The following is a 23243-nucleotide window of genomic DNA, read 5'->3' on the forward strand; positions in this document are numbered from 1 at the left end:
ATTAAAAAAAAAAAAAAAAATAGTAAAAAGCTTGAGCTCCTTGAACTCGTAGCAGCACGCTGGGCTCTGTAATCCCCACAACACGAGGGAAGAAGATGCCCTCAGCCAGCAACTGAAGCATGGCCGGGCCTCTCTGGGCAAGCTGCCCGCAGTGAAGTGATGGTGTGGCGACGAAGCCTTCATGCTTCGGTGTTTTCCATTGCTAAACTGGTCCCTTTTTTTTCAGCAAAAATACCTCTTGCTTGGTGCTGGGTTGGAAATGCTTACAGTGGACTCACATGAGGCCCATATGAACATGAACAGGCACCTGTGAAGTAAAAATAGTAATAACCAGGCTGGTGGTTTTCCTTATAAAGAGCCTGATGTCAAATGACCAAATGGGGTCTGAACCCAGAGCCATCCATCACCCACAGCCTCGCCGGCCGGGGGGCTACTCTAGCCACCCCTTTCCGGGCGGTCCCTGTAGTCCCTATGAGGCCAAGCCCCACGCCTTGGCTCTCCCCTTTTCAGAGCGCTCGGGTAAATCCCGCTCCGATCGTTCCTGGCGTGTCGGTTCCCCGGGGAAACGACAGCCGGGGCCGCCGCCCCGCTGAGGCGATGCCGCCATGGCAGCCCGGCGCCGCCGCGGTGGAGCGGGCGGGCCGGTAGGGGGCGCTGCGGTGCAGCGCGGCGCCGCTCCCCCCGCGGCGCCGCTCCCCCCGCTTCCTCCGCACGCCGCCATGGCGGCCTTTCGCCGCCACCGCCGCTTTCTGGGCGGCTTCGTCTGCGGGGCCGCGGCGGGCGCCGCCGCTTCGTGCTGGGCTGCGTGGTGGGTCCTCCGCAGCCAGAGACAGCCGGAGCCGGTCCCCGGGCGAGCCCTGCCGGAGGGTAAGAGGAGCGGAGCAGAGGGGAGGCCGGGCGCGGCGGCCCCCTTGTCTCCCCGGGGCGGGAGCGGCGGCTCCTCAGCGCGGCCCCGATCCCTACAGACACCCCCGCCTCTAAACCCGCTCCCTCTCCTCAGAGCAGGCTTCTCCCCGGTCCCTCCATCCCTCGGTGCTCGGAGCGGGGCGGGGAGTTCCCCGCGTTCCTGCGCCGGGCGGAGGGGGGAGGAGGTTGGTTGGGGATGCTGGGCTGTAACTTACTTCGTTAAAAACGCAGCTTCCCCTTGCTGCACCTGCTCACACCAAAATGGTAGTGACAGGCGAGGAAAGTGGTTTTCTGTGGCTACCACGATGGCTGCAAACCTCCCGTGTAGCGATGGGGAACGTTTACTTTGACCACACAGTTCAGGTCAGGACAGGAGGCCAGACAAGGCCACCAAGGAGTGGGGGCTGTTGGCTTGGGGGTATGAGGGCTTTGGGGGTGCAAGGTGTGGGGACAGGGCTGTGGGGGGGCTCCAGGGCCTGGTGGGAATGATCGGTTTTCACTGCAGCCTGAAGGCTTTAGAAGTTACTGGAGCATCAGAAAGCACAGGAAGAATGGCTGTAAAAGCCTGAGTTGCTGTCAAACAGATGGCTGGAGGACGAGGAAGTCAGTAAGACGGATGTAAATATTCCTCTGTGAGAGAAAAAATGTTACTTGAGAAAAAAAAAATCTCAAAAGTGAAACTTTCATTCATTTAACAGAGCGTAAGCGTTCCCAGTGAGGGCAGGACTGGTGCTTGTGCACAACCCGTACAACCCGCAGTTCGTGAGGAGGAGTGAGATTTCCAGTTCTGAAGGATGAAATGTGTGTGGTGATCTGTGCCTGTAACTCCTTGTTGCCTGAGTTGCCCCTAAATATGTAATAGCTTTTTTTTCTAAGGCCAGCCCGGAGTGATTCCTATGTAGATGTGTGAAGGCATTGGAGTGGATGAGTTAGTCCTAGAGCTGAGGTCCTCATGTGAGGACTCGAAGAGCACAACTTGGTAGAAGGAAGTTTCACTGGATAGCTCTCTAAATATTTTTTAGGTCATAATTGTGGCAGTAACCTCGAGTAGTTCCCTATACAGTATGTCTACATCCACTGAGATGCTTTTTTTACTGCCATATTTCTGATCACGTTTCACCTTTGGATGGCTTTCTGTTTATTTTTCTCCTTAGAACCAGTAGAAGAGTCTCTGCTGGAAAAATATGGATTCCCTGAAGCTGGAACAGAGACCAGACTTTACACAAATCATGCACTGTCTTATGACCAGGCAAAACGGGTGCCTAGATGGGTGATTGAACATATTTCAAAACAGAAGACACTGGGTATGTTGGTATTTATTTTCTTACATTTATGGCACCGGAGTGGGCTTTGCAGCTCACAGAAGGTGGGCCTAGGAGCAGGCAGGGTGAAAAATCCTAGAGTGATCTCTAGATACGGATATTTCCACCCATTCACAATGTGACTGGAGGCAGCTGGCCTCTGGGTGGGTGTCAGCTTCATGACAGCATTAAGGCTGATGTTGCCAGTGATTTAAAAGAAATCTGTCACTGCCAGTTGGCTGGCTTGTTCAGTATTCTTTCTCTTGTTGGGACCAGTCTGATACTGAACGTGCAACATCCTGAAGCCTGTAAGATAGAGTTGGCCCAAGGGCAGAGTATGAAAGGGAAGAATGAAGAAGAACTAGAACTACCCTCTGTGAGAAATTTCAGTTATGAATTGTTGAAACAGTCTGTTAGCACCAGATACTTATATATCTGTGTCGGTGTAAACACTGTAAGCCATGTTGGAGGAGGGAAGCTTAATTTACCTCTTTAAAACATGACTGTAGAGAAGATGAAAAACTGAAAATGAAACTTCTCTTACCTGATTCAGACCTGCAAAGTTCAGTGTTATTGCTCAGGCACTTAAAATTGCTCTTGCTTCCTTAGCTTGTGTAGTTAGTTCTGTGGGCCAATTTATGTCAGTTCAGTTACTGCCGCATATGTCTGAATGCTTGTGGATTCAGGTTCTTTAGCGGCCAGACTGCTTCATCTACAGAAACATCTTCATCTTAAAGAGATTTGTTCAGAATGAGAAGAACAGATGAATGTCCGTCTGTGATAGAAAAATGGAGCAAAGGGCATCAGCAGTTGTAATTGTTCAAAGCTAGATAGGGCATACCTACTCACTGCAGCCATTATTTACTTTGATGCAGTTCTGTTGTATTTTCTGATGTGCATTATCTAATACTCTCTCTCCCGTTCTTTATGCATGACAGAGGCTCAGTGCTTTTTTGCTGTCAGCAGTGAATGAAATATGACTGGTATACAGTCATTGTAAATTAAGTTTATAGCATTAGTTCAGTTTTTATAAGGCAAATTATTAGTAATGGAGGTAACTGTATAATTGTAAAGTGTTTTATGAATGCAGTAGCCCTCTAAATATATCTTAATCACTGTCTTCGAATTACCTTTCAAAATTAAAAGTGTGATCCTGAAAATATTTATAACCAACCCCTAAGTAACATCGTCGATTCCACTTCTTTCTGAGAAGAAAGCACTAATTCCAGGCTTACTTTCAAGTGGGCCTTAAGAGCTGAATTGTTAAAAAGTTTTCAAATGATCACATGCAACTAACTTGCAAGTTGAAATTAAGCATCTTGAGGCATTCGGCTCTGATTTATGTCTGATTGATAGCTATTCTAATTGAGATTTGAGGCAGAACTGTGTCGTTCAGGGAAGGTCACAAAAACCTTTCATGTACTGGAGTTTTGAAACCATGTGATGTAAAAAAGAAATAGTGATAAGTCAGAACTTAAATGTCTAAAAATATGGTGGGAAGAAATTAGCTTTACATGTAAATGAGATGTAAAAATCTGATCACAGAAGAAATTACCCATTTTTATCAAAGCAGTGAATAGAGAATACATGAGGATATATTTTCCATTTTTCAAGTTTAATTGGTAAATTTCCCTTTGTCTTAAATACAGAGATTAAATAAAATCTTAAAAGAAGTAAGAATTCTGAAAGATGGTGTCTTATTGGAGGTCGTCAGTGCCAAAATGATTCATTCAAGTCTCTTCTGGCCATCGCTTTTCCAAGGAAGCGGTCGCTTTTTGGGATGAAGTAGACTCAAAGTTGCAGCCTACTCAAATTAATTTCTTTTTTTAAGGAGATGACTGGGACTTTATACAGTGCAAGGACACAAATATAGGTATATGGGCTAAACATGAGAAGAAGTCACAAGCTCCCTAGAAAAGATAGCAGCTTAGAGTGGGCTGCCATCTCTGCAACAGTTAAGTTGGCTCCCCCCACAAGCCTTCCCCCCACCCCCCGAGTTTTTTATCTTCCAGAAATCTTAGGCCTTGTCATTTTTGTTCATGATTTCCAAATATCTGGAAAGGCAGAAGGAGAAGCCCAGAAGGGAACAGGAAAGCTCTACACTTACTTCTGTGCCCATGAAGGAAAAATGACTTAACACTTTTGCTTGAATGGGCTTGTTGTTTTAGCAAGTGTAACTTTATCAAGATGCACCCATTCTGCTTCCAGGCTAGACTTGGAAAAAATGCCACTTGTAGCGGCTCAAACATAAAAATGGAATTGCAGCTGGTGAAGATACACAGATCTTCATTGTCCTAAAAAGTGAATCTGTACTGGGAAGAGTTTTGAGCTGGAGCACTGATATTTAAGCAGAATTATTCTTTTTTATGGTTGAGGAGAAGAATACCCAGTTTAGATAGATGTGTAGAATCTTAAAGCATGGGTCATTCGGCAAGATGTGACAGAACCAGTTCTTTTTGTCTTGTTGTTATGATGGTTTAATGATAACTTAACAATTTAGTGTGTTATTCCTCAGGCAACGCAGACCGAAGGCACTGTAAATTCAGACCAGATCCTAACATCCCTCTAATGTTTAGTGCTGTCAACGAAGACTACCTTGGGAGCGGGTGGTCACGAGGACACATGGCACCAGCGGGAGACAACAAATTTTCAACAGTAGGATTTTTTTCTTTTTATTTATGTTTATGAGTTGGAAAGGGTCAAAAGACCCTTAGAAGTAATGTGTAACTTCCCTTTTGCAGTTTGTTTTGAGGTTGAACGTGGTCTCATTGTTGATGCACAGAGCTAGACTAGGAGTTACAAGGTCTGTTCCTCACTGAACACTGTAGGATGCTCTCACAGTCTGCTTCAGGCATCTAAATCAGGTGCAACCTTTGGTGACATACCTCTCTTCGTTAAATCACACCTATATTAACTGGTTTGGCAAAGATGGTGTGAGTATATCTGGTACTGTATAGTGTTCTCAACCTCTTGTATGTCACATTGTCAGCCTGTAAAATGCAGATGATAACCTTCACCAAACAAGCCTCCAAAGTGTGTTCTGAAGCTCTGTTAAAGGGAGACGGGGAACGATGACTTCATCCTGACCAACAGGTGCTGAGATGTTTGAGGCTAGATTGGGCCAAGCAAAGACACCGTTAAGTACTGTTCTGTATTGGCAAGGGGATTGCCTGGATGATTTAAAAGGCTTTTTCCTTTCTGGCAATGTGTATGAGGTAAATTAGAACCTTCTTTTGCCATAGTTCTTGCAGTCTATAAAATGTCTTCACCTGCCATTTATTTGAGCTGTAAGAAAAGCATGCTCTAATGCCTTGGCTGACTAACAAAGCAGCCTGGGATTTATTGGATCCTCTTGTGAAATGTGCCTAATGCAGTAATTTGTCAATTAAGAAGCAGTTTGAATTTGTATTTCTGCCAGGCAGAGTAGTATGCAGTGGGGCAGAGTGACAGCACAGTGGCATGTGGTGGATGAAAGAGCCAGTCATTTTATTTCTGTGTCTTTGTGGTTATTTATTTGTGAGGAGGTTTTTTCTGGTGAGCTACCTGTGCATAGAGTTCCTGGACCTGGGTTGAAATGCAGTGAGATAATACAATCTTTCAAATACAGGATTATAAAAATTTAATTTCACAGTTTAATTAGCGCAGGTAGTGTTTGCTCATTATCCTGAGGAGTTCTGTCAGCCCCTTCGCTTTGAAGAAGTAATATGTGAAAAATACTGCCAAATACAGGACCTCTGAAGATTCTGGGTTAAGATCTTGGAAATTTTTTCTCCTGTATTTCCCTGCATATGCGTAGTTTCTTAGCGCCAGATCCTTCACATCTGGAGATACGTGAGCTTCAGAGAGGATTATGACTCTTTTTAAAGATAAAATTAAGCAGATATGTAGATGTTTGACCATTATGGTCTCATAAATCATTTCATCATTTGCATGGTAAGATTTGCAAAATACTGGTTAATATTTTTAATAAAACTTTTTCTTGTAAAGGAAAGAAAAAAGTAGCCTTTAGGCAGTCAAATAAATGAAAAGCATGGGTGAAAGCACACTTCCCATTCAAAAGGAAGAGTATCTGCTTCCTTCCAAAGGCATTACAAAACTGATCCTGGGTAACAAAGTAATTCCTATGTGTCTCTAGAATTGGATGTTCTTGTGCTATGTTTCTGTAAAAAAAAAAAAAAAAAAATAGTTTGCAAGGTTTGCACCTTAGTTATGCACCTCTTAATCCAAACTAATTTTGTGGATACTCTGATTTAGGTTTTGTCTGACCATTTATGTTGATAATGTTAAGACTAAACTAGAAATGGATTCTCATTCAAAAACTTCTAAAATGTGTTTTCAGCTTGTAAATATTTCAGTGAAATTATATTATTTTCTTTCTGCATGCAGACAGCCATGGCTGAAACGTTTTATCTGTCTAACATCGTGCCTCAGAATTATGAAAATAATGCTGGATTTTGGAACAGGTGAGAAGTTACTTGTAAGTAAAATGAGTGAAAAGTGTCAGGCAGTGGCATAAATCAAAACTGCTATATTTTTAAAGCTTCTTCATATCCCAATATTCTAGAGCACTTTATAAACTATCTGTAGAGACGACAGCAACCTTCTCTGAAATGAAAGGCAGCTCAGTCCTCACAGTGCAAGAACAGTGTAACGGCTACGTTTGTTCTTTATTCAGTCAAACTGCAGAGGACATTTATTTAGAATAGAGAAAATTACTTCTGGCTGATGTGGGTAAATGTACCAGGCTTAACATCTCTGTCCTTAAGGAAAATTCAGTAGAAGCAAGGAAAGGATTTAGATCTTGCTTTAACATCTCTTCCTCAAAAAAGCGCTTCCAGTGCGAGAGTATTCACATCTCTGTATGTGGACACTGGTTCACTTTGAATTGGAGAACTGAGTGCTCCCCACTGAGTCATGACTACTTCAGGTCTTAGGGGTTTCTTCGAGTGCTGGCTTCCAAGTAGCAGCCAGGCAGGTTCTCTGTCACTTGGAAGCGCCAGCTGGATTGGCTTGGAGATGAAGTGAGCGATAAATTTAAACTTTCTTCATATAGCATTTTATTCTTTCCTTCCTCTTAGTAGAGGAAAACATTAATAAAAGTAGGATTCATCCAGTGCTTCTTGCATTGGACTTATAGAATGTTAAGATGCAGAAACAGGAGGGGAAAATGATGAATTTTGCAAGCTTTGCTCAAGGGAAGGTTAGCAAAATTATGTACAGTACTGTACTAAAAGTCTATAAAAAATGCACCATCATTCAACTACACATTGCTTTCCAGTTTTATAAGTATGTATATAAAATCATATGAGGGGTTCAGTAAGGTTATACTGTTTTACAGACAAATAAAATGCTGTAACATTTTAAGAGATTTTTTTTGCATTGTCTTAATACCTCAAGTATTTGAGCATAAACTTTCCTTATGCCAAAGCTAGGCATTTGAAGTTGGAAAACCTCTTTATTTCTCTTGAGTAGGATCTTTCCCTAATCAGGAAATTGTGGGGAGTGTTTGAAAATTTCCCCTTGCACTCTCAGCCCCACAGTTTAAGCAGCTATTACCACTTTTTTCCAACCCCAACACCTTATCCCTGCAGTTTAAATACATGAACAAGGTATTTGTACCACTTGTTTTGTCAGTCACTTGTTTTAATGATAAATAATTTAAGGACACCATGTTTCATGTTTGTTGTATCCCTTCCTGGCTTCAGTAGTCTCTTCCTGTCTCTTTTTTTAATTGCTTGCTTCTTGAATTGTCTTCTGAGGTGCAGGTAGGCAATACAGCTTAGTCAGTTTAACAATCTGCTGTTTTTTTAAAGTGGTGTTTGCCCTCTAGCCGTGTGCTTTTGCTGCTTTCCCAGTTCCAGCTCTGGTACCAGCCTGACTGCAGCGAGTCAATTCCATTTGCTAACCTAGTTAAACTGACTCGCATTTTGTTTTGCTTGGTTATGTTTCTGCCAGATTAGAAAATTGGATCAACTGGTGAGATGAGTGCCAGAGCCAACACGGAAGATGGAATAGGACTGCTCAGCTGGGGCAGACAAGGGGAGCGGTAGGAAAGGGGAGAGCAGGACTGCATCTTTCAGCCAGCTGTTAGATAGTAAGCTATTGGCTTGGTTCAGTGGTGTGGTCTAACTGCACCTTAGTATTTATTTCTCATTTTCTTCCCACCCACCAACATGCATGCTTCTTTCTTTCCTGATGTTTAACTGTTGTTTTCTGTCTTGTTCTGAGTGCGGTTTCATGGTCATTGTAATCTGATCTCTGTCCCTGCTGTCACTGAAAGCACTTTGCTCCCTAGCTGCATTTATTCCCATTCTTTCCTTGTGCCAGGTGATGTTTTATTGCCATGCTGGGAGACAGCCTGAGGAGCTGAGCTACTTGGAAGCAAAGCTCAGAACAGCAGGAAAAAAATCAGCTTGTGGTCAATGCTTTGGCATATCACATGGCAGCTATTACCAAAGAAGAAGGGGTTCATTCCTCCTAATTCTGATTTGTTGGGCTCATTCGTGCTAATTCTGATTTGTTGAGCTGATTTAACTCGCTAATCCAGCACAAGAAAAAGAGAATATTATCAGGGTTATTGACAGATGAAGAGTGCTAAAGGTGGCCCAAGGGAGAGAGATGAGGGATGAGACAGAGAAGGGGGTGAAACATCCACCTTACACAGGCAGTCAGATTATCTGCGCTCATCTGTCTCATGTTCTGGTCTGTTTGTCTATTTGAGGGCAGTGCAACCCTTACCTTTAGTAAAGGACCGATGGATGCTCACTGTGTGTGATTTCTGTAACACCTGGGGTGTTAGATCAAAAATAGGCTATAGTGTTTTGGATTTTGTAAAATAGACATGATCCAGAAACCTTCTTATTTGGGAAAAAATTTTACGCTGTAAACTGAATCAATTAGTTTAAAAAGCAAAAATAATGTTTCTGGAGATACTACTTTATTTTTAAGCAGCTTTATATAAAGAACCAGTAAGTAGACTTGTGGGAACGACACATAGAAAATTTCCTAAGTACTTTGAGCTATGGAAAGAGTTGTCTGTTGCTGGACATTGATTCCTTGGGGAGGAACATACAAATCCAGTAATATGCAAAGTAATAACACCACAACCTGCTGTTTAAAACAGGTCACTAATCCCAAGTGACCATCAACAGTATCCTTCTAGTGTCAAGCGTGGGAGTAAGTAGAGAATTCAGATTTTCAGGACAAGTGGTAAGGCCACAGAAATAATTTTCAAATGTGCATGATAACACATGCCTTTCTGTAACGAAGTGGACCTGGGACAAGCGGGAAGAAGTATGGTTTGGGCCTACATTTTACCTTGTTTGACTTGTGAGTCAGTCATATGGGTTTGGAAAAATGCTTCCAAACTGTCAGTAGTTTATCTTGCCCCTCACAGTATGTTTCATAGATTATTGTGTTAAGTTTTCCCAGCTGACTTCACCCTATCTGATAAATATGTTCCAGAATGGAAATGTATTGTCGGGAATTGACCGAGAGATTTGAGGACGTTTGGGTAGTTTCTGGACCTTTGACCTTGCCTCAAACAAGTGATGATGGAAAGAAGAGTGTTACTTATCAGGTATGTATATATGCTGCTGGGTTAACGGTGCACTGATAATAGTACTTTATTAATTTAAAATTAATATTGTAGCTTGATAAAACAAAATTAGACATCCTAGTACATGCAGAATGTGTGAAATGTCTAGTACTAGTTGGGACAAGTTCAGTAGAGATGTTATATCTTGCCTACACATGAAAAGGTATAATTTTAAAATAATTGGTTTTATTTACAAAGAGAGATCTATTAAATGTCTGCTCACAGTCTGCAGTAAAACAGTTTTCTGACTTCTATAATACATGACAGTATCTAAACAGAGAGTTAGTGGGTTTTGCTGATGTGTAGGCATCTATTGAGTCAGTTATTGATAAATCTTAGAAACAGTGCAATACAAAGGTAGTGTGGGTTTCTCAAACCTGTATAGGGTACCGGAATGCCTGTGCTCCATTAAATTCAAAAGCAGTTGTTTGGAGATATCCCGTGTACATCACTTAGATGAGGCCTTGCATCTGAGATTCTGATCATACGAAAGTCAATTGAAAGACTTTGTTCAAATTCAGTAGGTTTTAGGTGTATGCAATGTGATTGCTGGTCTATGGTACTGGAACCCCCCGGCTTCTTTTGGTCTCCCCTTTTTATTACCTGTTGAAAACACTCGGAAGATTTAGGATTGAAAATGCACAGTCTCTGGAAACCGCCACTGATAGACTGATAGGAAAGGCTATCAAGTTGAGAGGTCGATTTATTCTTGCTTATTCTGACTTACTCTTTGTAAGCATGTGTTTAGACATCTGTAGGATTTGAGCACAGTAAGGTATTCAAGGGAGGGAGTTTTACCTTCTGACCCTACTGTAATGAGATATTATTGCTGTTTTCAGTTTCTAGATGAAAGCTAGCATAATGCAAAATAATAAATGCTGTATTTTGCACCTCTTGAAAAAACACTTTTCCTTGAAAATAAGTACTCAGATCAACTGCAGCTTCAGCTCATGAGTGATGCAGCTGTCCAACTAGTTCTCTGAGGAGCAATGAATGAACTTGCTATAACAAGCCCCTGTTTCAGAGGGATATGAGAGACACAAAAGAGAGACATGTTCAGCTTTCAACACTGGCTTGTTTAGCAGTAAGATTTAGGGGCTATTTCTCCATTATAAATAGACAGCTGATTTCTATTTGATTTTACTTGGAACTCGGTCATGATAGAATGTAATTTTTCCTGTTTACTTTTACCTTTTTACTTCTTCAAAAACTGCCTGTTGAGTCCCCACTGGCACATATCTGTAACCTTGACTGTGATGAAATCACAGCTTCAGTTTTGGGTTTTTTTGTCATTTTTTTTCCCAGACAGTCATATGTTATGCATATGAAAATGCAGTAATGATAATTTGTCTTTTTCATGTTCAGCGGCAGTTCCAGACTTCAGCTCTCACCGCATCTTTGCGAGCAAGGTGACAACTGTGCTTATTTTCAAGTGGATAAATAAGTCATGGTTAAGGGATACGACCAATGCCACATGATAAATTAATGACAAAGACGTTTTAGACTGGCAATGGTTCCTTGCCACCCAAAGGGAGAGCGCCGACTTTGCTATTGCCTATTATACTTCCCAGTTCTTTCTCTTGTCTGCCAGTCCTGATGACTGTCAGATCCTCCCACAAGATGCTTAATGACCCAATGCAGTAGAAAACCATCCATACTGGACTCCTTATTTGCTTACTGGGCTTGTTTTCTACTGCTGTAGAAAGATAGAGCAGCACACAGAGGAGGCCAGCGCTTACTGGTGACAGCATGAGATATGTCCAAAAGCACGTGGCTGGGAGCAGGAGGGAGATGTTCCCTTTCAACAGTTTGGATCTGAGCGTTTGGCTTATTGTCACGCAGAATGGTACTGTGAGAGTTCTCCAGGCTTGCACTTCGCTTGCTGGAATTTGCCTCTCTGTAGCTGTCAGGATATGGCATTTATTTTTTATCCCTAAAAATATATATTTGTCTTGCATGGCAGAGAATTAAAAATCCTGAGCTGATTTGAACATTTCATAACTGAAAATGATTTTCCAGGAAGCAGTTGAATCATTCATCAACTGCTTCACTACAGTCTGGGTCATCTTTTTCTGGTTTTTCTCTAGAGAAGTTGTTTACTTAGAAAGATTACATTTTCTGAAAAATGATCTTGGCTCTCCATTTTGGTTTTGAAATGTAAATTTTAGTATTCCACAGGTAAAAATAAGAGAAGGCATTGCATCTTGCTGCTTTTATTCAAAGTAACTTGATAGCGGGATACGGTGATGGAATAATAGTGGCACAAAATGTCCATGCTGCTTTGATTATCATATCGTTCTTTTCTTGTCTGTTGCCAAGATGTCTTCATCATCTTTGGGTTTGATGACAACTCTGGTCTTTTATGAATGTTTTATCAGTTTTGGTCTTAATATAAACTATGAAGTGAAGTTCAGCATGAGATTGAAAGCGGTGGAATGATGGTATTCGGGTTTTTATTTCACCATTAGGCCACATTAATAAATCCTTTACTTAACTTCCTATGGTGTTATTCAGTATGTAAATTGATTTGTATTTAAGTTGTGTTTAAGTACAGATAATGCTGTCTACAGGTGGGAAAAGTAAACTGTTGATTTGGGGGATTTTGTTTTTGTTTTGTTTTAAATACTAAATTATTTGATTTGGGTCCTCTTTGGCTATGCTCCTAAGTGTAAATAAATACAGGCTGAGAATTTGTTATTTTGAAATCTCTTTATAGCATAAGTTCTTGTGTTTGCCATTGAAGTTGTCCTTTGGGGAAAGAAACTTCAGAAGAGAGTGGTGTGGGTTTTGTTTGGTTTGTTTTTCCCTTCGTACATCAACACATACACTTAGAAGAGGGAACACAACCTGTCAAAGCACCGGAGAGAAGTTCTTTTCAAACAGGTACCTTGGATGTAATTGCAGTCATTGCCATTGATTTCGATAGCCTGGGATTCTGCCCCTAAACCAAGCACACTAAGAGTTGGCAGCTGAACGGGAAGGGAAGGTACCTCTTAGCTGTCTTCCGGAGTGAACTCTGCTGGGTTCAAACAAGTGACTTAAAAATGAAAGGCTTTTAGTCCTTATTGTTTGGGCTTATGAAGTTGATGTGAGAAGGTGTCCTTTTTCTTTGTGTGTGCTGTTTAAGGAGAGGTGCTGTAGGATATACAGTAGTGCTGAAACTCACAACCTGTAATCTGGCAATGTGACTGTTAAGGTTGGGCTCTTTCTAAGGTTTTTCTTCTCTGAGACTAGAACTGTGGAAAAAAGAAAACATAACTACTACAGTGAATGTGTCTGCATTGATTTATTTCAGATCCTCTCTTCAATCTTAGTTTCCTTGGTTTTGGCTAAAGGAGCGGTGAAATATGTATCCATGGCTTTACAGGCTGGTGTTTTTCTCATCAGACATCCAAAAAGGTTATTTTTAGATCACTATAGAGGAAAAACAGAGCATCGGTCATGGCATTGTTCCCAGTTCCTGCTTGGACTCTGGTACCATTTGCTGTTTAATTCCAGAAAGGGAATTAACCTTGAACTCCTTAGATGCCAGCGTAGTTCTATCTATTGGCTGAACTTGCTGTATCCTCAGATATGTTCTGTCATTTCATCTGTCTCCAGCGGAGGCTTTTATTGCAAAGAGTAGATTGATGACCATGCTTGGTATCTGAAAAACATATTTTGAGAATATATGTAAAATAGAATGCCAACAGGAAAAATCTGTTCTGCGTCATTGGAGAGGCAGATGCAGGTTTTTTGGTTTTGTCCAGATCAAATCAAAATGACGTTGTCTTGTTTTATACATTACTGTTCTCCAGTGACTGTCACTTCAGTGATTTTCCTCTGTCAGCAGATTTGGAGCTTGAAATACAAATTTTGCAATAATTCTACTGCATCATGCTCAGTGCTCCACCCTTCTTATTCCCAGTGCCAGAGTAGTAAATACTAGTTTAAGAAAAATTGGCTATGGCTGGTGAACAAAAGTACAGTTTAGATAACATTTTGTTTGTTGAAGAAGACATTTTTATGTACTTTTTAGTGATATGCTAGGTTCATACTGGAATTGTGACTGCTGTTTAATTTTCAAAATTGAATAACTAGGCTGGGCCAGAGATGCACAGTGACTGTATCAGAAGATGTACTTACTTGTCATCCAGTTCTGTGGCAAGTAAGTCCCTGGGAAACTAATTGCACCTCTCAAATATAAGACGGTACTTCATGGTTTTCTTCAGTCAACTTTCAGAAGTAGTAGAGGTTTTCTCCTAGCCACGATACTGTAGGGGAAGGAGTCCTCATTAAAGGAGGAGATAAACTTCAGGACTATTACTATTTGTTGGCGTCTCCAAATGGGCTCAAGGCTACACAGGCAACTAATGGATCTAGGTCCATTATACATGTCCCATAAAACTTCTGTGCAAAGGGCTAGACCTTAGATCAGCTGGTGTAAACAACTAGAGCTCTGTCAGCCCTAAATTTAGACATGATGTACAAATGAAAATAATAGACACTGGGTTAAGAGTGGAGAAGAGACACCAAAGGTGCAGGATAGATTTATGGGGTTGCTTTTATTTAGCACTGTACCCATCCCGAAGGTTCTTTTATTATGGGAAGAGTGGTGATAGGGACTGTAGTGGATTCAGTGTTAAATAAACTAAATGGATTCTGTGGATGTAGTAGTCTGTCATCATGTAAATACAGTATCATAATGTGTATGCACACCCTCTTTATTTAAAAAAAAAAAAAGGGGGGAGGATTGGATTGGTGTGCCTGTCTTTTAATGCCATAGCTATGTATTTAGGCACAGCTTTTTTTTTTTACCATCTCTTTTTTTTATTATTATTATTTATTTTTTAGGATTGCCGAATGATTTGGCAATAGCAATCAGACCAGCCGTAATAAATTAAATTTTCCTGAAGTACATACATTTGCATTTTGTAGCGCTTGGCAATGCGGTGTTGTTGCAGATTGTTATTTTGATCTTTATCTCTAGTATTTTCTGTTTTCTGTATTGCTAGGTCTGCCTTCACACCCCTCAGCTCTTCTCAGTGCCATCTGACAGTTCTCCCAAATGTGGGGGGAAAAAACTATCAACAGATTCAGTGCTACCTAACACAAATCCAGAAGGAACTAGTGGAGGCAGTTAATGCTGTCACAATGATCGAGTAAATAAAATTATACTAGTAGCAAATGTAATTTTTTATACTAACAGAAAGTCTGTTTCTATACAGAATTGAGTACCAGATTGTAATATAACTCTGGCTTGTCAAACCCAGAGTTGTATCAGCAGGAATGATCTTATCTACAATAAAACATCTGATGGGCCTGGCCAGTATCATGCCTCAAGTTAGAGCTAAAAACAAATGCCTATTCAGAGAAAGCTACAGTCCTATTTTGGGTGGCACGAATGATGTCATTGAATTCTGTCCATCAAGAAATGTGACAGAAGTCTTAATTTTGTTACTGCCAGACATATATGGAGGAACTGTTACATAGAGAATTGTGTGTATGCTTCTTCTCAGGCAATTCTGATTTGCAGTATGGCTTTGTTCTAAAATCTAGTTATTATTCAGAGAAAGAGAGGAGAGAAACGGTTACTGGAGTACAGAAGGAATTTCTGGAGCTATCATTTTAATGTATTTGATGATGGTACTCTCTGAGGCAAGGACTCTTCAGTGTGTGCTGGCAGTTAAGGAATGATTGAATGTGATTTCTGTTTACCAGGTTCTAAGAGAATCTCAGATAATTGCCAATCCAGAGCTGGAGCCCTTGCTGATGAAAGGCTAGTCCCTTCTGCTAATTCTTTTCACAGTTGGTTTTCACTTTCTAGACACTAGGTGGCAAAATACTACTTTTAGATTCATGAGTCCTTTCTTTTAAAAATTATTCCTACCTTTTCAAAAGATGATAGGTTTCTTACCACTCTGGGAAGCTGTAACAAGTTCAGTATAAAATAAAAATATTACAACGTTTATGTATGTTTTAAAATTTCTAGAAAGAGTAACACTGTTTTCTTCTAATATAAAGTGTTCTGCCATTACAGTGTATATATTCCTTTTCTCCTGTTTATGTAAGAATCGAGTTTTCTTTCTCATAAATTCCAAACTGTTAATTTTTAGGGACTGCTTTGCCCTGTATTTATCTGACTGCCACCAGGAAGGTGACGTTAGTTAATGCCATATGCTTAAACTTACCCTAGGTGCTATTAGCAGATATCTTCGTTGTTTATTCTGATACTTCAGCACTCCACAAATATTATCACATTTTTCCTTCCTCCAATTTTAAAAGGTACAGTCAAGAACAGTTTAATGATTTGGCCAAAATCATGAGGAAAGCCAAGCTTAAGACAAATCCCCATCCAGGGCTATGAGACCGAATTTGTCAAAGCTCACTGAGTTCTCTCTTTTTTAAGAAATCGTGTTACTTCTGCCCTTATCTTTTATCTGTCCCTGTGAGCTCTTTAAGCTTGTAAGGCTGCTTACCGACACGTTTGTTATTTTAGCAATATGTAAACATCTCTTAATGTCAGGAATTGCACACATTTTAATGGCCGGCACTCATGACAGCTGTCCACCTTTAATTGGGCATTGAGGAGTAGAACATATTTATACGCATTTGTGGAATGTCAATAACAATGTTAATAATAATAATAAACAATAAACAATATGCTGAAAATGACATTATCATAATATTGCATTATTAGACAACATCAGTTCAGTCTTATGGCTTCAGCCAGCATGAGCTCACCAGAGAAAACAGAGCAAAGCAAAAGTGAAAGGAATGAGCAGCTGCCAAAACTTTAAGCAATGAACATTTTTATGTTGAACTGATACAGACAGCAAAGAGAAACTGTATCTGAAATTTTGCGTTGGTTTCCCAGCTGATTATGGGAAAGGAATATTATTAATGCTATAAAAAGAAGGCTTTTAGCTGGAGTCCTTTTTTTTTTTCCTGTTATGAGGCTGTTGAAATTTTGAAAGATTAAGGAAAATTTTATAGGAATAGCAAAAAGGAAATTTTCAAAGGATGACACAAAAAGTTACCTTGTGGCCTGTTATCAATATGGTGTGAATGCAGTGATTTTCAGCAGTTTTTTCTTGCATGTATTAGCGCAAGAAATTTTTTTTTGAATCACAGATATTATTAAAAACTTGTTCTTTTCCAGCTGGGACAGAGAGCTCTTTCAGGCATTGATTGCTGAAAGATCATCTGCTGCCTGTGGATAGACAAGCACAAATCAAAATCAACATCTGTGCATGGATAATCTTAACCCATTTTCTATCCTGTTACAATGGGAGCATATGCTATCTGCCTCTGGTAGGCATGCATTGAGATAAACGGGATGGTGCAGATCAGAACGGTGATTCAGGCTGCTGCAGTTAGGTAGGAAAATCCTCTAGATGGCAATAGGAAATGAATTGTTGAGTTTGTTTTTCCTGCCTATTGCCTGTTGCAAACTTCCACTTCTGCAGAATCACGCTTTACTTCTTTCTCCAGGCAGTTGAGCTGTGTGTGGGGGGCAAATCTACAGAAACATTGATCTGCAGCTTCTGTATCTACTCCCATAAAAAAGCAAATTGTGGTATATTACAGAGCATAATGATGGAAATATTATGGCGTGGTCCAGAACTGCATTTAACAGAAATCATTGGGTCGTGCTGACTGCATAAATTATTGGTGATGCATCCTGTTCACAGGAGCATTAAACTTCAGGAAAAAACATATATTCTTTGTCATGCATATTTACTCTGTTGGAGAAATCAGGCACCTTCCTTTGATGGTGTTCTCCTCCAGCAGAATGAGCTGGGGATAGAACTTTTATGCCCTGTTTTATGTAAGGAAAGGTCATTTGTGGACTCTGGCTGTTCGGTAGGCTGAAGTTTGTTTTAATCACTTTAACAGTATTAGAACTCAGTGAAGTAATTACAGAAGTAGTTTACTGCTATTCAGAGGACTAGTATAAAGCCCGAGTACTACTTAAATTTTTATTTAAATCCTCAAAAGAGAGCTTATGTGGAACTGAAGTGGTACATAAATTACATGTATGGCCGTTGCCTGTGTAGAGATGAGTTGCATTTGGAACTACATTTCTCAAAGGGCCAACCCTTCCTTAATTTTGAACAAGTCCTCTTTTTCCTTCTTTCCTTCCCTCCTTCATAAGGGCCTATACTAGCCACAAATGTGTATTATTTTGCATAGAATATATACATTTGCATATTATTACATAAGCACAGGGTCTGTTTTCCCTTAACACCCACTCCAGGCATTCAGCATTTCCATTTGATACCTAGCTATTCTGTGTGCGGCTCTATTCATCCCCCAGCCTTTCTATCCACCCACTCAGTCCTCAGACTCAATCCCCGGTTCCCTCTGCTTGCTCACTCCACGCGCATTCACCTGTTTGTTTTACATATGCCATCTACCCCCTAATTGGAGATACTTGTAGCATCTCCATCTGCGTGTTCACCCTTCCTCTAGTCTTTTATACAACAGACAGAGGATGCTGGTATGTGTATGTGCGTGGGAGGTGTTGAGAAGGGGAGGGAGCCGAGCTAAGGAGGACCAAGTACATATACATGTATTTATAGCGGGGAAAAAAGTATGTGAAGAGGCCTGGAAAAGGCAGTGCAGGCCATACTGCACAGGAATGCTGAAGGTCAGGAGATTGTTGGCCCAGGGAAAATCTGGTGAACAGGGTTTAGTGTTGCTACTGCCTTCTCTCAGGAGGCTATGGCAGCTTCAGGGCACAGTGCGGCTGTGGACAGCCTTGTCCTCCTCACCATGCCCTGGGAGCGGGCAGGAGGTGGGATCACAGTGCAGCCCCTGCAAGCTCCCTGCTCCAGGGAGAGAAAAGGAGCTCCAGCCTTTTGCCTTCAGCAGTGTCAGTCACAATCTTGGGTGACTACAGAAATGTGAACTCCCTCCTCTCCCCCTCAGGGCTTTCCATGCTTCTTGGCTCCCTCCCTCTCACCCCCGATACATTGCGTGTACTCCCTAGCTTGAGTGCCACCCGTCTCAAACAGGTTAAACTCCCAAGACCATCCATTTTTTAATTCGCCTTTAACCTACCAGATACAAGAGAGTGTTGACGCGTTTTTAGTATACTTTAAAATTACCTGTGCATCAGTCAGTTTTGATTATTTATGCAGTTGATCCCGAGGAGCTGTAACTCTAGTTTCACCCACACTGAATGCTAAATGCAAAGTGCTTTGACACTCAGGAGCTCTAATTTCCCTATCAAGACATCTGTCGTCATTGAAAGGGAAAGTAGATTTGGCCTGAGGCATTTATTTATTGCTTAACAGTTTCAATGACTGTTAGATGTCTAGGCAGAGCTTTATTTAGGAGAAGGTTGGTGGTATAAGCAAGATCGTTTTTGTAAAAAAGCACAACAAAAAAAGTTTAAACTACAGCAAAGCCATTAAATAGTCTAATTTAGGGAAGGGGGGGAAATATTCTGTAATAGAGTAAAGAAATCTAGGAGCGCGTGTCTGCCAGAGACAGTAGTAGTGTTATAAATATATTATTATTATACAAAACATGAAACAACTTTAATCATCAGAGGTTTCCCTTTCTCCTGAAGGTACTTTCTCTGGTTTTGGTCTAACCAGTAAGACTTAAAGACTGGTGATTTAAAAAACTGACAACAGAGGTAGAAGATACTACAAGCACTGAAAGAATTCATAACTGAAATGAGTTAAGTATTGGAACAGACTGATGTGAACCTTGGTTCAGTAGCCACGGGCGAAGTTTAGTTTTAAAAACATTTTCTTTTGCAGAAGTGCTGAATAGTCTCAGAATAAAGCGCACATAAGAAGTGTTTCGTTTGTGACTGAGTTATACTGAATATATGAATGGATAAATCATGTCTGAACTGATATATGGGATTAGTTGGTAAAATACTTTCAATTAATGTGATCGGTTGTGGCAGTGAAATAAATACCTGCTTTCTCTGAAACTGTATTTTAACTGTATCTAACAAAAGCTGTCAAAAATCAAAACAGTCTGCTTTTGCAGGTATTGCAAATATTGGAAATGATACCAGATTGCTGGATTTTATGTATAAAACGAGTTGCCTTTGTAGTTCTTGTAAGGCATCTGCATCTTTTTCTTCTGTTGCCATTAGAATAAAAGCACAAATTTTAGAAGGGTTGTTACGCGAAACTCAGATTTTTCCCACGTGAGCCTGTTGTACGTTGTTAACATGGCAGATTCAGTTCAGCAACATTGAAGGAAAAAAAAAGCCTAATACAGGCTGTCACTGTTTGAATACCGGAGATGTTACATTTATCACCACTAGGTATATTCCCTTGGACTTATTACTGACACAAGGTGATGTGTCTGCTGTATACATACATGTGTGAGCTTTTAACAGATTTCACTTGAATTTGGAGTCGTGATTGTCCCCTGCTGGTCCTTGAGTTAGATTCCTGGATCCTGGTCTGAGTGACGCAGCACGAAACCCAACATGTACAAGCTCTTGAGTTGAATCATAGTGAATTTATGTAAAAAATAGGTGCATTTTCTTTGGATAGACTTCTCTTCCAAGGTACTGAGTCATTGAATGTACTTCTTTATATCCAGATTCCTTCAAAAAAAAAGCTTAGTTGGGTAATGTAGCTTTTAAATACAGCCTGTTTATGGGTAATAGAGATACAAAAAATAACTGAGAGAAAGTGAGTTAATTTGAAATGCATATTAAAAACCACATAATTTGGAACTGTCAGGTCAGGAACTTAATATTGAGTCACTGTTGCTGAAAACAGCATTCCAAGCATTAACAGTGTGATGCGGTATGAGAAAGGAGCTCTAGCAGCCCTTCAAGTCAGCTACACTTACAGATCTGCACCAGGATTAGGGAGTCTTGGCTGACTCCCTCTTTCCCTGATGTGTTTTTCAGATTTGGTTCCAGTTCAGTTTGAGCTGTAACTGAAGTTGGATCTGCTCGGGGGATTTGAGTTCGTTCTTCTACCAGAGCTCCTTGTCACAGATCTTTACAAATATTTAGGCAATTACTGACTAACCTTTTGACCTTTTTTCTGCATCATCCTTCTTAACAGTATAATACAAAGTCAGTGGTGTTACAGGTGGAAAGCAGAGAACCTTCTGGGAAAGTCTCCTACCAACAGTGGCTAAAAGACCCTGCAGCGAAGTGTTCTTTGCTCTGCTTTTCTTCTTTGAGAGAGTTATTCTGGCATCAAATAACTAGCTCATTCCTAACCAACTATATAAGGAGGTGCAATGAAATGGTGCTTTCCACCTCAGCGTCTAGTCTGATAACATTATACGTGATTTTGATGTGTAGTTATGTGCTGGGTTTTTTTTCCCCTCAACTGATAAAATCTGTATCTGTAACAACTTTCCTTTTGACAGGTAATCGGGGAGGATGATGTAGCTGTGCCATCCCACCTCTACAAGGTGATCCTCGCCAGACGGAGCAGAACGTCTACAGAGCCCTTAGTACTGGGGGCTTTTGTGGTGCCGAACGATCCCATAGGCTTCAATCATCAGCTGACTGAGTTCCAAGTAAATGTTGAAGATCTGGAAAAAATGTCAGGCTTAGTTTTCTTCCCCCAGGTGAACAAAACCAAAGATGCTAAAAATATCTGCGAGGTGGATACCTGCAAACTGATAGGCTTCAAGGAATTCACGTTGTACATCACTGCTCGAAAAGTGCAGAGTGCCCGCACGTTGCACCGGTTGGAGAAAGCCATGTCGGAGTTACGGGAGGCAGGAATTGAGCCTGATGAGTATCTGCTAAAGCTTCACAAGAAGAAGGAAGAACAACTACTGCAGGAAAAACAAGTAGCAGCTAGAGAGGGGAAAGCTGGCTGAGTGCTTGTTCGGGAAGATATTTGGGATTTTGTACTTTGAAAGGGGACCTGAAGGCAAACACAAAGACAAGGGCTCTATGAATTATCCTTTTTTGAACTGTGAAAACAATAAAGAAACATTTGAAAGCTGATGGCTTCGGAGTAGCATTCATTCTTGTGTAACGTGATGCACACACGTGGTTTGTTGCAGTACTTAGATGTGGGAAATGAAAATGACCCCTTTCTGGCATGAATAGATTACTGGACCTCCAGAAAAGGCTTTGTGCTATTTTCCAAGCGAGACGTCAGACTTGGGGTTTGTATGGAATCCCTTCTAGGAATATTATAAAAATAGACAGTAGACACCTTGGGAGTATAACTGGAACATGTTTAAATGTAATTCCGCCTGCAAATGTCTTTCATTTTGATGCTGTAGAAGCAATGGTACTTTCTGGGATGTTTAAAAAAATAAATTAATTTAGAAATATTTCATTTAATGCTTTTGTTAGAGACCTGTAGGACATAATCTGAATCCCTTACAGTCTTTACTTAGTTGTGTTAACTAAACCGGATTGTCTCTTACCTCTCCTGACCTTGTGTGCCTCAGATACTTTAGCATGTCAGTAGCTGTCGGCTGTTGTCATTTGCAGCAGGCTTCTTCTATTCGTGTATAATACTGCATTTTAAAAAAAAAAAACAATAGAAACACACTTTACAGAAGTTGCTACCGGTGTAGATTTGGTCTTGGTAAAATAAATGTAAGCTTAATATTTCATTTTCACCACTAAGTTTGGATAGATGTGGTTTCTTGCACACTGTTTGATTGGAGAGGTGAGCACTGCTTGCTTTTTGTTTGTCTGTGGTAGGCACTCGCTGCCTTTCTGCCCTGTGTCAGCACAACAAAACTTCTACATGAAAGCAGAAGATTGACTAAAAATGCATTTCCAGTTCTGTTTCAGCAGCAACTGAAGTTACTCAGATTTGCATATGGTTTGGAGATTTAATGAGGTTTTTTTTTCATTAGTTTTGTACTTTATTTGTGTATACCTCTTGAATTTCAGACATATTTGTGTATACATCTTGAATTTCAGACATAAATTAGTGTGACTTATATTCTCTTGAGATTTTTCATCTAGAAAGAAAGAGTAAAAACAGGAAATTGATTCAGATGTGGGTTTTGTTAATTGTAAGAATCTGTATAAATTTGGAGTTGGACCATAAAAACACCTTCAGGATTTTTAACGTGAGAGTTTATAGTTTCTGAGAAGGGTCAGGTAGTGCCAGCCTGAATTGGGCTTTTTCATAAAGGATGCATCAGGAACATTATTTGGATGTTGTGATTCATCGTCTGGATGTTCTAAAAAATATGTGGTTTCCTTCATCTCAGTTCAATTGCAGTATCCAAAAGTAAATCACTTTATAAAGCAGTTATGGTTCCCATGACACTTTCGTGTTTGCCAGGAACATATTTACAAAATCCAGACATTTAAAAACAGAAATGTGACTAGCTAAAGACAGCATAAAAGCTTACTGCCCACATAAATTAGAGAAAAATTGGGTGAAATCCTGACAAAACGTTTGCTCATTTCAATTTTAGCCCAGAATCTTGGTTGTTAATCCTATCAAATGTAACAAAACCAGTAAATTGCA

At 40.5% G+C, this 23243-nt stretch overlaps 1 protein-coding gene across 1 annotated transcript; it reads left to right on the forward strand.

Annotated features, from left to right (window-relative positions):
* Positions 1 to 664: 664 nt before the first annotated feature.
* EXOG (exo/endonuclease G) lies at positions 665 to 21744 on the forward strand. Its single transcript, XM_074157357.1, has 6 exons — positions 665 to 867; positions 2061 to 2210; positions 4723 to 4862; positions 6594 to 6670; positions 9672 to 9786; positions 21154 to 21744. Exons 1-6 carry the CDS (start codon positions 720 to 722, stop codon positions 21613 to 21615), a joined length of 1092 nt encoding a protein of 363 aa, XP_074013458.1. The 5' UTR covers positions 665 to 719; the 3' UTR covers positions 21616 to 21744.
* The last annotated feature ends 1499 nt before the right edge of the window (positions 21745 to 23243 follow it).

Source organism: Numenius arquata, chromosome 12, assembly GCF_964106895.1.
Source record: "Numenius arquata chromosome 12, bNumArq3.hap1.1, whole genome shotgun sequence".
Lineage (NCBI taxonomy): Eukaryota > Metazoa > Chordata > Aves > Charadriiformes > Scolopacidae > Numenius > Numenius arquata.